This window comes from Crocodylus siamensis, chromosome 1 (assembly GCF_052110815.1).
Source record: "Crocodylus siamensis isolate JL-2025a chromosome 1, ASM5211081v1, whole genome shotgun sequence".
Taxonomy (NCBI): Eukaryota; Metazoa; Chordata; order Crocodylia; family Crocodylidae; genus Crocodylus; species Crocodylus siamensis.
The window spans coordinates 115,219,966-115,233,216 of NC_143395.1; the positions used below are offsets into that span (position 1 = coordinate 115,219,966).

At 47.5% G+C, this 13,251-nt stretch overlaps 1 protein-coding gene across 1 annotated transcript in view; it reads left to right on the forward strand.

The window, feature by feature from the left end:
* The window catches only part of ADGB (androglobin), a 279,220-nt gene that overhangs the window by 220,325 nt on the left and 45,644 nt on the right, over window positions 1–13,251 (forward strand). Inside the window, exon 28 of the mRNA XM_090041017.1 lies at window positions 4,476–4,660. Coding sequence (XP_089897143.1) covers window positions 4,476–4,660 — 185 coding nt within the window. The remainder of the gene's footprint in view (window positions 1–4,475; window positions 4,661–13,251) is intronic.

Below are 13,251 nucleotides of genomic sequence, written 5' to 3' on the forward strand. Positions count from 1 at the left end.
ATACCAGATCAAAAGCTTTTTTGAAGTCAAGATATATGACATCAATCTCTTCTCCCTTGTCCAGGTGATAGGTCACCTGGTCATAGAAGGAAATGAGATTGGTCAAACAAGACCTACCCGCAACAAACCCATGCTGGCTGTCCCTTAGAATGTTAGCCTGGGCCAGTCCCTCAAGGATGGCCTCCTTAATAAACTTTTCTAAGATCTTCCCCAGGATAGAAGTCAGGCTAATGGGCCTGTAGTTAGCCGGATCCACTCTCCTTCCTATCTTGAAGATCGGCACCACATTGGCCTTCTTCCAGTCTTTGGGCACTACACCAGAGCGCCAGGAGTTTTCAAAGATCCGTGCCAGGGGCTGGGCTATGACGCTCGCCAGCTCCTTGAGTACCCTTTGGTGCAGGTTGTCAGGGCCAGCTGACTTGAAGGTATCCAGCTTCTCAAGGTGTTCCTTCATGAGGTCAGCATTGATGGAGGGCAGGGGATCCCCCTCACCCAGATTTCCCTGTCCCATAGCAGGCATGGGCATCCCGTGTGACTGATGAAAGACTGACGCAAAGTACCTATTTAATAGGTTGGCTTTTTCCTGGGCGTCAGTTGTCAGTTGCCCCATCTGGTTTAGCAGGGGTCCAACATTGCCCTTGCTTTTCCTCCAGCTCCCCACATATCTGAAAAAGGACTTTTTGTTGTCCTTGATGCCTGAAGCTAGTTGGAGTTCAGTTGCAGCCTTGGCTTTCCTGGTTTGGTCCCTGCAGGACCGGACCAGCGCGGAGTAATCCTCCTTGGAGGTGAATCCCGTCCTCCATCCTTTGTAGGCTTTCCTTTTTAGCCACAGTAGGTCCGCTAGGTCTCTGGAGAGCCAGGGGGGCTGCTGTGCCTTCTTGCTGCCTTTCCTCCATGTTGGAATAGATTTAGCTTGTGCACTGAGGATCGCTTCCTTGAGAAGCAACCACTCTTCTTGAACTCCCAACTCCCTGGGGTCATGGTCCCTGAGGGCCTGACCGACTAGCCTCTTGAGCTTGTCAAAGTTGGCTTTTCTGAAGTCAAGGACTTCTGTGTTGCTGACTGACTTGCCAGCTTTACGGCGGATGGTGAAGGTGATCAGCTCGTGGTCGCTGTCACCCAACTTCCCATCAATCACTAGGTCGCCGATTAGGTCATCCCCCGTAGCCAGTACCAGGTCAAGCAGCGCTTTGCCTCTCGTTGGCCCATAGACTTCTTGAGTCAGGTAGAGGTCATCCACGCACGAGAGAAAGCTTTGTGCCGGCTCAGATTTAGCTGAGTGATCTTCCCACGAGATGTCCGGGTAATTGAAGTCACCCATGACAACCAAGGTCCTGGAGCAAGCGGCCTCAGTCAGTTCCCGGGCGAACTCCTGGTCAAGCTCGGGACTTTGAGTGGGAGGTCTGTAGTAGACTCCCACCGTTGTGTCCCCTGTGCCGAATTCCCCACGAATTTTTACCCAGAGGATCTCTAGCTGTCCATGCCGGTCGCCAACATCAGCTTGCAGGGACATGTAGCTTTCCTTCACATAGAGAGCTACACCCCCGCCCCTTTTGTCAACACGATCCCTCCTGTACAGGGTATAGCCCTCTATACCCATGGTCCAGTCATGGGTGGAGTCCCACCAGGTCTCCGTTATCCCAATGACATCGTATTTCTTTGCACTGAGCAGGAGGACGAGCTCATCCTGCTTGTTGCCCAGGCTCCTGGCATTAGTGTACAGGCAGGCAAGTGTGCCCTTGGGGGCTCTTGCCTTGCCCACAGATTGTGCCAGAGCTGGGGCAGGGGTGGGCTCCCTTAAGTGCCCCTTTAAGTGCCTTGGTCCGCTGGCTTTGCAAGGGCCGTTGAGCGGGCCAGCAGGGGCAGTAGTCCTCCCATCCCCCAGCGGTCTTAGTTTAAAGCCCGGTGGAGCAGGTCAGCCAGCCTGGCTGAGAAGAGCCTCCTCCCCAGGGGAGAGAGGTGGAGGCCATCTCTTCCCAGCAGCTCACTGCCTCTCTCTCCAAAGAGCGGGCTGTGGTCATGGAAGCCAAAGCCTTCCCGATAACACCAGCTCCGCAGTCTTTGGTTCACTGCATGGATCCTCCTCTCCCTCCTCAGCCCAAAGCCTGAGACTGGGAGGATCGATGAAAACACCACCTGAGCTCCCAGACCCCTAAGCCCCGCTCCCAACTCCCTGTAGCGCCTCATGACCTGGCTGGGGTTGCTCCGAGCCGTGTCATTGGTGCCCACATGAATCAGGAGCATGGGGTAGTGGTCTGTAGGCCGGAGGAGCTGCGGGATCCTCTCCGCAATGTCTCGGATGCGGGCCCCCGGGAAGCAGCAGACTTCCTGGGCTAAGGGGTCGGGGCGGCAGATTGCCCCCTCAGTGCCCCGCAGGATGGAGTCTCCCACAACAAACACCTTACGCTTTGTCTTGGGGAGAGCGGGGCCAGTAGCTGCGGTCGAGCCTGGGTTGCCTGCGGGAGCCGGCAACTGTGTGGGCTCTGCTGGGGCTGCAAGAGGTGCGAACCTGTTGCTAAGCTCCGGCGGGGCAGTGGCCTTGGTGCGGCGGGCCTTGGGGCCCTTGACCACCTTGGTCCATGCCCCTGAGTGGGCAGAGCGGGAGGTCCCAGAGTCCTCCTTAGTCGCGGAGGGAGATGGAGCTCTCCCCTGCGGCTCCCGGGGGAGAAGGGCCTGGCAGTAGGAGTCTATCTCCTGCTCACAGTCCCTGATGGCACGCAGTCTCTGGACTGTGGCCTGGAGCTCTTCCAGCTGGCGCACCAGAGACCCCAGCAGGGAGCAGACCCCGCAAGGGGAGGGGGCCATGCTCCCGGGCCCCAGAGCCTGAAAAAGGGACAGGCAGCCCCCACAGCCAAGAGCCAGGGGCTCCGTCTGCGTGGAGCCCGGAACCATGGGCTCCGTCTGGGTGGCCGTCTCTGAGGTGCCCAGTGGAGGGGCCGCAGAGCCCGAGGGGACCCTCAGGGTGCGGCGCGTGCCCATCCGTGTCATGCCTCTGGTAGGCTGGCTACAGCTGGGGCCGACTACTCTGGGGGGTCGCAGGCAGGGTCTCGTGCCCTCCCGCGCCCTCTCCCACGCGAACTCCGCGCTAACTCAAGCACCTGTTTACGCAGCCTGTTCGAGCGGCTGAGAAATCAGATAATCAATAGGAAAAATAAATCACAGTGTGTCCAGACTGAGGAATAAACTCCCTACAGAGGTGGGGCCCTCCCACGCCCTCCCCTGCGCGAACTCCGCACTAACTCAAGCGCCTGTTTACGCAGCCTGTTCGCGCGGCTCCGGTTGCGGGGCTCCCTGGGGGGCTGGGCCAAGTAGGGTCCTGGGCAGGGGCTTGACCCGGCCCGGCACCAGGCAGCGGCCTCCTCCGAGCAAGCGAGGAGTTAATCCCTTCCCACCACGAGCCCGCTTACCTCCGGCTGTGCTGGGGATCAGCAGGGGGCTCGGCGGCTGCTGAGGGGGTGTCTGGGGGGTTTCGGGGGAGTGGGGGGCGCAGCGGGATTTGGACAGTATATTTAATTAATTATGTCAAAATAATATTATTAATAGTATGGATCCAAAAAAAATCTTATCCACTTCAATGATTTAAGCTTCATAATATCTGTTTGATTTAGAAAAATATTTTTTTTTCAGATGGAGGATAAAATTAAGTGTATGTTCTCTATGTCATTAAGACACTGAACAATATAAGACACAGGTCAGATCCTGAGTGAACTTCACTTGAAGCCTCTTCACAATTGAGTTAAACTGGTTGATGATATCTCTTTGAAGACAAGTATCCAAGCTGTTTTACAGCCATCTTGACCTAGTTAAAGATAAAGCACATGCATAAGCTTTACACAGTCAGGGTCTAACTTTATACCTGTTCTTGGCAGAGCAGTACTATCTGTTCTTGGCAGGGTAGAATATTTCATGCCAAACTTGAAATCAATGAGGCTATTTAGCATGAACAAAGGTGGCAGAATCAGCCATGAGTGCAAATAGTTAAATTGCAAAGATAAAGATTAAATGGAAATATAACCAAATAAATTCTTCTTGTTTTCTGTTGCTGACACACTTTCAAAAAACTGAATTTTAAGACATTTTTCAAAACAAAAGTTTTTCCTTTAGGGTGGTGCACATACACAATTGCTATTTTTTAGTTTATGCTACCACTGTCACTGTATTTACGAAAAGGAATTCTGGCAGTCCTGCTAAAACCTTAGTTAATATCTGGTGATTTGACTGAGAGCAGTGGAAATCTTGCTTTACTTGCATGTGATAACCTTCAAGCTGAGGCTTGCTTTTGAGGGCTTCAGTTATGAAAACAGCTTAAACGTGCTAAATCTCTCATTTCAAGAAAGACTTTAAGCAAACACTTTAAGCATATGCTTTTAGCCAAGCATTCAAGTGTTTTACCTGAATTTGGCTGCTTTACTGAATCGATTCCAAGTATGAATAATCCAATGCAGTGTATGTTGATGGAATTTTCTCCTATTTAGGTATGCCATAAAAGTCACAGCATCCCATATTGCCACAGTGCAGGTACAGACCTCTAAATCAGATGTATTCATTAAGCTACAAGTCCTGGATAATGAAGAAGAAATTGTGAATACCATTGGAAAGGGCCATGCAGTCATCCCTGCATTTAATTTCTTTTGTCCTGAAAGACCTTTAAGTTCTCAATGTAAGTACTATATTTTGTATTTTATACTTGGTCCCAATGAGAACACTCTAAAATAACTTTGGATAAGAACTGATCTTAAACACTATCACAGAAACTGTTTCTTTCTTTTTTTTTTACTTGTTAGTTATATCATTTCCCTTACTTTCCTGTCCCCTTCCACATTCTCTGTTCTGCGAAGGGGATCTGAAATATGAGGGGGGTGGGGAGGGGCATGTATTGCCCACAAAGACAGGTAAAGATTGAATTGACGGAAGAGCTGTTTCTAACATTATTTTTTGTCTGTGACTTTTGCCTTCATTTTCTGGTTGGTTAATAAAGCAGTTCACATTTGTTCCATGATAAGGAGCCGAAGACAGAAACAGAGAGCAAGCCAGCAAGCAGGGGAGATTGAGTGGGAGTCCTGCCTGAGAAAGGAGCAGGAAGCCATGGCTGCATGGGGAGAGAGTTTGTTAGTGCGGGTAAATAGGAAGGCCTGCATATTTCAGGCTTGGTGGTGTAGGTTTAGTTTGGGAGTCATTTTGCAGGGTTGTTTGGAGAAATTAATTGATTGTGCCTGATGGCAGTGTAAGGAAGGAGATGAGGCTTGCCTGACTAGAAACGTTTAGCTTTCCAGAGCACAGTGAATAAGTAGGAGAATAAAATGATGAGGAACAACCAGCATGGATTCACCAAGAACAAGTCATACCTGATCAACCTGATTTCCTTCCATCTTAAGGTGGCAGGTTGTGTAGATATAGGGGAAGAGCAATAAATATGATATAGCTTAACTTGAGCAATGCTTTTGAAACTGCCTCCCATGACATTCTCATTAACAAGCTATAGAAATACAGACTAAATGGAAGTAATGGTAAGTAGCATATATAACTGGTTGGGGCATGCTCAATGAGTAGTCATCAATGGCTTACTGTCTAGTTGGGAGGAGGTATCAACAGGGGTTCTTCAGGAGTTTGTGATTGGTCTGGTATTGTTTAATATAATTTGGATAAGAGGACCAAATGCATGGCTAACAAATTTGTGCTGACAATACCAAGGTCTGTAGAGCTGTGGACATTCTGATGTACAGGGCTAGAATGACCTGGATAGACTGGAAAAGTCATATGGACTCAATCTAATGAGATTCAGTAAGGATAAGTACAATGTCCTATGCATGGGATGAAACAATGGCATGCACAAATACAGACTGCAGAATGACTGGCTAGGTTGCAGTACAGCAGAGAAGGACCTGAGGTTTATAGTGGACCATAACCTGAATATGAATCTCCAGTGTGCTCTTGTTTTTTTAAAAAAAAAAGTACACTGTACACTGGGTTGGATTAATAGGAGTGTCACTTATAAATCAAGGCAAGTGATTCTTTTGTTCTATTCAGCACTGGTGAGGCTTCACCTGGAGTACTGTCTAGTTTTGGCCCCCACAGTTCAAGAAGAATGTGGACAGATTGAAAAGAGTCCAGAGGAGAGCAACAATAATGACTAGGGGTCTCAGAAGCAAGACTTATGAGGAAAGGCTGAAATAACTAGGTTTTTTTGGTCTGAAGAAGAGAAGATTGAGGTGGATTTAGTAACAATTTTCCAATACCTGAAGAACAATTATAGATTGGATGGAGATGGGTTTTTTTCTTTGTGGCCACAGGGGACAGGACCAGGAGTATGATTTCAAACTTTTGTAGAAGAAATTTGGATTGGAGATTAGGAGGCACCAACTATGAGGGTGGTCAAGCATTGGAACAGTTTAGCTGGAGCAGTTGTAAACGCACTCTTCCTGGAAATTTTCAAGACCAGTTTGGACAAATACTTGGCTGGAATAGTCTGATCTGGGACAATGCTGTCCTGAGCATGGGGGCTGGACTAGATAACTCTGAGATCCCTTTCAGTCCTACTTTCCTATGATCCTATAAAGGTAAGTCCCTAGTCCAAAACAGTTAAGGACTTACTTCCCTTGTCAGAAGGGACTGTAGTATGTTCTCTTCTCATGCATTGCTCTGTCTGTCTGATTTGTTATTGATTAAAATACAGACAAGGTTCATTGGGTGAATCTGATATCCTCTATTAGACCAACTTAAATAGTTGGAAAAAAACTATTAAGCAAGCTTTCGGGTTCAAAAACCCTTTGTCAGGCTAAGGAAGTTTAAGCAGTTGGCCTAATGAAGGGTTTTTGAACCCAAAAGCTTGCTTAATAATTGTTTTCCAACTATTTAAGTTGGTCTAATAAAAGATACCAGAGTCACCCAAAGAACCTTGTCTCCCTATGCCCTTAGACCAACATGGCTACAACCTACACCCCTGTAACGTGATTAAAATACAAGCATTTATGTCCTAGTCTTGGAAATATCTCTTGACAAGCATTATTTTCCCCTTTCTCCTGGAACAACAACTATTTTATTCAGGGAAGGAGGAAGATGGGAGGATTCAGAAGGAACTGCTAATTATACTAGATTTATGGAAGTTATAAATGGCCATAACACTATTGTCAGGTCATTATAATAACAAGAAAGATTCAAATAAAAATTTATCCTGTAGGGGCACATTCCAATTTAAACAAAATTTCCTTTGGGACAAAATTTAATTGCCAATTACAACACATACACCATTTTCATCTTTATCTGAGCATTTGTGCCTCAGAGGCTGAGCTTGCCTTGCCTCAGAGACATTTTGCCTTGCACCAGCTTCCTCAGATGTCCCATCCTTCTCTGTGTGCACTATCCACACCTGACCCGAAGCAGTGTAGCTGCCTACAAGAAACAGGCTAATTGACACCATCACTCAGCACTACTAATTGGCCTGTCCTCAGTGCATACAAACTCAGCTACATTGCTTTCAGTCAGGAGAGTAATACATAACAAAGCAGAATAGCACGTTTGAAAGCACTGCTGCCAAAAATGGTCTATTTACAGTCTAAACATGGCATGAGTGAGAAACTTACCTTTTTGGTCAAAGTTCATTTTCTTTCATTTTAATTTGTATATAAGTCAGCAGGACTGGATGAACATCATCCAAGAGTGTTAAAGGAACTGGCTGAAGTAATCATGGAACTGGCAAATCTCTTCCAAAACTTTTGGTGCCCAGAGAGGTCCCCAAGGACTGGAAGAGGGCCAATGTTGTGCCCATCTTCAAGAAGGGGAGGAGGGAGAACCCAGCTAACAATTAGCCTAACTTCTATCCCAGGGAAAATCCTAGAAAAATTAATTAAGGAGTCTATGTGCAGTAGGTTTGCAGAAGGTAGGATTCTCAATGGCAACCAGCATGGCTTCATTGCAGGCAGGTCTTGTCTTACCAACCTCATCCCCTTTTATGATCAGGTGACTCACCACCTGGATAAAAGAGAGGAGGTTGACATTATATACCTTGATTTTCAAAAAGCTTTTGATCTGGTATCCCATGAGACAGTCAGGTGAGTAGGAAGGTGGCTGCGGGATAGGACCCAGAGAGTTCTAATGAACAGATCTGGGTCATCTTGGCAGGAAGTGGCCAGTGGTGTCCCACAGGGGTCATTACTTGGTCCAGTGCTCTTCAACATCTTTATCAATGATTTGGATTTTGGGATGAAGAGCTTACTGGCCAAGTTCACAGACAATACCAAGTTATGGGGAAGCATGGTCACACCTGAAGGTATAGACACAGGCAGACCTACACAGGTTTGCAAGTTGGGTGGACTGGAGCCAGATGAAGTTCAACATCGAGAAATGTGAAGTGCTCCACCTGGGGATGAACAATCCCCTGCATATCCACGAGCTTGGCAACGCCAACCTGACCAGCACTATGAATGAAAGGGACCTGGGGATAATAATAGACCGCAGTATGAACATGAGCCAACCGTGCAACACTGTAGCCAGCAGGGTTAACAATACCCTGGCATGCATCAATCGATGCATCTCCAGCAAAACCAAAGAAGTGATTCTTCCACCCTTCTCTACATTGGTGAGACTGCAGCTGGAGTATTGCGTCCAGTTCTGGGTGCCACACTTCAACAAGGACATGGTAATGCTTGAGAGAGTCCAGAAAATGGCCACCTGTATGATCAGATACTTGAATGGCAAGCCGTACGAGGAAAGGCAGAGGGATCTGGGACTCTTCAGCCTGAAAAGAAGGCTGAGAGGGGACTTGGTAGCAGTTTACCATTGCATCAGAGGCATACATCAAGGGCTTGGTGAACCACTGTTCACCAGGGCACCCTTGGGGAAAACTAGGAATAATGGTCACAGACTCCTGGAAGACTGTTTCAGGCTCAATGTTAGGAAAAACTACTTCACAACTAGGGTTTCCAGACTGTGGAATAAACTCCCTTCAGAGGTGATGCAATTGCCTACCCTGGAAATCTTCTAGAGGAGACTGGACAGTCACCTTGCTGTGGTCATCTGACCCAAGTTGTCTTTCTTGCTTGGTGCAGGGGCTGGACCCAATTATCTTCTGAGGTCCCTTCTGGCCTTACTATTTCTGAACCTATTAATTCTATTGCCACATGCCATATTATAATGAGTCATCATCTCAACTAGAGTTATAATAGGAAACCAACTGATGTTTAAAGATCAATGGCAGGGTAAGGGAAACTGCTGTCTCCCCTACAGCCCTTGTCCTTTATGTCTGTGCCTGCTTCTCCATCCCCCACTTCAGCCTGCCACTTCACCCCTTTCTCCCCTCCCCTCAGCTGCCCCCACCTCCCCTTACCTTCTGCTCCATCTCTCAGCCAGGCAGGGAGCTGCTGCTGCTGCTTCTTCCTGGCTGCTTGTAGCTGCTGCTGTTGCTGACAGCCCTAAAGGAGCCCCTCACCCTAAGGAGGTGAGGGGCAGAGTGTGGGAGGTTAGTGGGGAGGCATGGGGGACGGAAGGCAGAGGTTAGGCACAGGCATGGGGAGCTGGGGAGGGCAGGAAGACGTATGGGAGGAACAGGCAGCAATTAGGGCAGGCACAGGGGGAACAGGCATAGGCATGGGGAGATAAGGGGCAGGGGGAGCAAGAGGCAGTGGTCTGCCCCCCTGCCCTCACCACTACATTCCCCAGCATAGCAGTGAGTGGGGACAAATTTAGGACAACCTTCCATTCATTAGATCCTATACATGGACAAGTATAACAAATGTATACTTTTCCCTGTATAGAATCTATTTATTTTGGGGTAATCTTAAAATTGAAATCATCTAGAACAGTGTTTCTCAACCCGTGGGTCATGAACCAAAAGTGGGGTCAGAATAATATATGAACAGATTGAGAACAACCTTTAAAAATGGATCACCAAACTTTAAAATTGGATTCTCCATTAAAGAACAAAAAAGTGGGAAACTTCTCAGGTACTAAGCTGATCCCCAAATCCCAGCAATTTACAGTCATTCTTTCCTATTTTCAAGCAATGCTTCCTTATAGTTGCTATGTGAAAACAGGAAACTCACTAACCCTGCAGGTATAACAGTGAAACTTACTGTACTCAAAGCCTTGTCAGACAGAAGTTATGGTAAATGTCTCTTCTAATCTCATTCATAAGGAAAGTTTAGACTACAAAAGATTGTCCTTTTGAATGCATGGGAGCCAATTCATTTTAATACAATTATAAAAACAGCTTTGCACCTAGCAAAGACAGAATGAGTTGTAGTTAGCTAAAAGTTGCAAGTGGAAACTGTGGCTTGTCCCCTGCTGGCTGTCAGAGTTTCAACCTGCAAGGAGCTGTTTGGGGCCTCCTGCCCCACACACCCACCCTCTGCCCCACACAATGGGGGGCTGGGGTCTGGGGGTAGAGGACACTGGGTTGGAAGCCAAGGGCACTGGGTCAGGGCTGGCTATCGATGTTTACAAATGGGTCCCGGTAGAGAAAAGACTGAGAACCACTGGTCTAGAATTCTGGTGACTATGGTATATTTACTCGTTTGGTCCTTTTTAAGAGGTGCTGGGTAAAGGTATGGAGGCATCTAGTCTGAGAACAACATAAAATTCAGAGGGAACCCAAGTAACATTCAAAAGAAAATAAACTATACATGCAATGCTTGTTGGGAGATGTGTCTAGGTCTTTTTTCCTGTGAGCTGTGATCTGAATGGCTTTGGTTTGTTGGGGAGCCTGAGCCCTTCTCCTTGTCTCATTACGAGTGCTAGGGGGATTGCAACTTGCAGGGAGATAGCAAAAGATCTATCTGCCTGTGCTGTGATATGGGGAGGTCCAGAAAGTAGCCAAATATTAAACTTCTAAAAATAAAGAAATATAAACTGAAGGTACACCCTCTCCCCCCACTCTTTTTGCAGTAGGAGAATGAGTCAGAGGTAGGGGGAAGAGGCCAGCATGGGAGGGGGTCAGTTAGATGAAAGCAGTCAGGAACGTGGCTGTGGTGATCTGACAAAGGGCAAGTAGGAGTCATAATGTGGTCAGGTGTCCAGTTTATGGTAAAGCCCAGGCTATACAAACAGAATGTATGATTCTTCAGCAATTTGCTGCCTGTGATGAATGTACGCAGTAGTCTGAGGTATCATATGGCAAAGAGCATCTTCTTAACTTGCTAATAGTTTCATAGTTTCATAGTAGCTAGGGTCAGGAGGGACCTGAGCAGATCATCTAGCCTTACTCCCTACCACAGGCAGGAATGAATGCTGGGTTCACAAGACCCCAGACAGGTGATCATCCAACCTCTTTTTGAATTTACCCAAGGTAGGGACGAGGACCACTTCCCTAGGAAGTTGGTTCCAGATTCTGGCCACCCTGACTGTAAAATATTGCCTCCTGATCTCTAACCTAAACCTGTTCTCCATCAGCTTATTACCATTGTTGCTTATCACCCCAGGTGGTGCTGGGGAGAATAGGACTCTTCCTGTTTGCTAATGATCTCCCCTGATGAGTTTGTAGGCAGCCACCAGGTCCCCTCTCAGCCTCCTTTTGCCAAGGCTGTACAGGTTCAGGGCCCTCAGTCTCTCCTTATAGGTCCTGTCCTGCTGCCCTCTCACCAAACGGGTGGCCCTCCTCTGAACTCTCTCCAGGCTGGCTACGTCCTTTTTAAAGTGCGGCGCCCAGTACTGGACACAGTACTCCAATTGCGGCCTGACCAATGTTGCATAGAGGGGGAGTATCACCTCTCTGGACCAGCTTGAGATGCATCTTTGGATGCATGACAAGGTATGTCTGGTCTTGCTGGCTGCGGCTTATGTTCATCTTGGAGTCAGTAATGACTCCAAGATCCCTTTCCGCCTCTGTGCTTTCAGGAGGGGAACACCCCAGCCTGTATGTATGCTGTGGATTCCTTCTTCCATGGTGCACCACCTGCATTTGACTGCATTGAACCGCATCCTATTCTCATCTGCCCACTTTTGTAGTCTGACTAAATCTATTTGCAGCCTCTCTCTCCCTTAAAGTGTGTCCACCTCGCCCCACATCTTAATGTCTTCAGCAAACTTGGACAATGTGCTTTCAACTCCCTTGTCCAAGTCACTGATGAAGATGTTAAACAGTGTGGGCCCGAGGACTGAACCCTGGGGGGACCCCACTGCTCACATCTCGCCAGGTTGAGTACAACCCGTCCACCATGATCTCCCCTGCTGGCCCCCCACAGATGTGCTCCTTGATAATTTTCTCCAAGATCTTCCTGAGGACTCAGGTGAGGATTACAGGCCTATAGTTACTTGGGTTCTCCTTCCTCCCTTTCTTAAAAATGGGGACCCCATTATCTAGTTTCCAGTCCCCCAGCACCTGGCCAGATGACCACAAATGCTCATGCAGTCAAGCCAAGGGTGACCCCTGCTAGCTCCCTCAACACCCCTGGGTGGAGGGAATCTGGACCTGCAGATTTAAAAATGTCCAGCCCTTCCAGAAGATCCCTAACTACATCTGTGCTGTTCCAAAGCCTGACAGAGCTATCCACAAGATTGTCCCTACCTCTGTTGGAGGGATGCCCCAGTCCCTGTTCAAGAAAACAGAGGCTAAGAAACTGTTAAAAATATTGACTTTTTCATCTGGTGTAGCCACAAGGTTACCATTTGAGTCTTGCAGGGGCCCTACATTGCCTGGTGCCCTCTTCTTGCTCCCAATGTACTTGAAAATACATGATAGCGTCTAACATGTTAATAGCTTTATAGGGTGGAAAGGGGAGGTGAACTGGATATGGGGTTGGGATAATGAAATGAAACACACTAGTCTTCTGTCACTCACATAGTTACTGTAACCGCCAAGTAATAAAACTGTCACCATTTGGGAACAGACCATATCTGTGATTTTTCTCACTGGCCCTGTTAGCTACTGTACTCCAAACATTTCATAGTACAACCATAATCCCCACTATACCATAACAAACTACACTGGAGACTAGGGAAGCACTTAAAAATCATATAGCATCCTTTATTTTTACTTTACCAGTCTCAGCCCAGTACCCATGCCTGTTTCAAAGGAAGCATAAATCTCGAGGTTGAATATTTATTCACACCCTAAGAAAAAAAATAGTATATTGTATCACAGCACCATCTGGTGACATCTACCAGAATAGTTGCTTTGGCTAAGTAGTGTGCATGTTGGGGAGCCTATTTTAATTGATTCTCTATCAGCTTGCCAATAAAAAAAAAATCTCACAAGATCCTACTACTCTGAGATGATTCATTACTTTTGATGGGGCCACCCTCTCTGTGAGCTAGAAATAG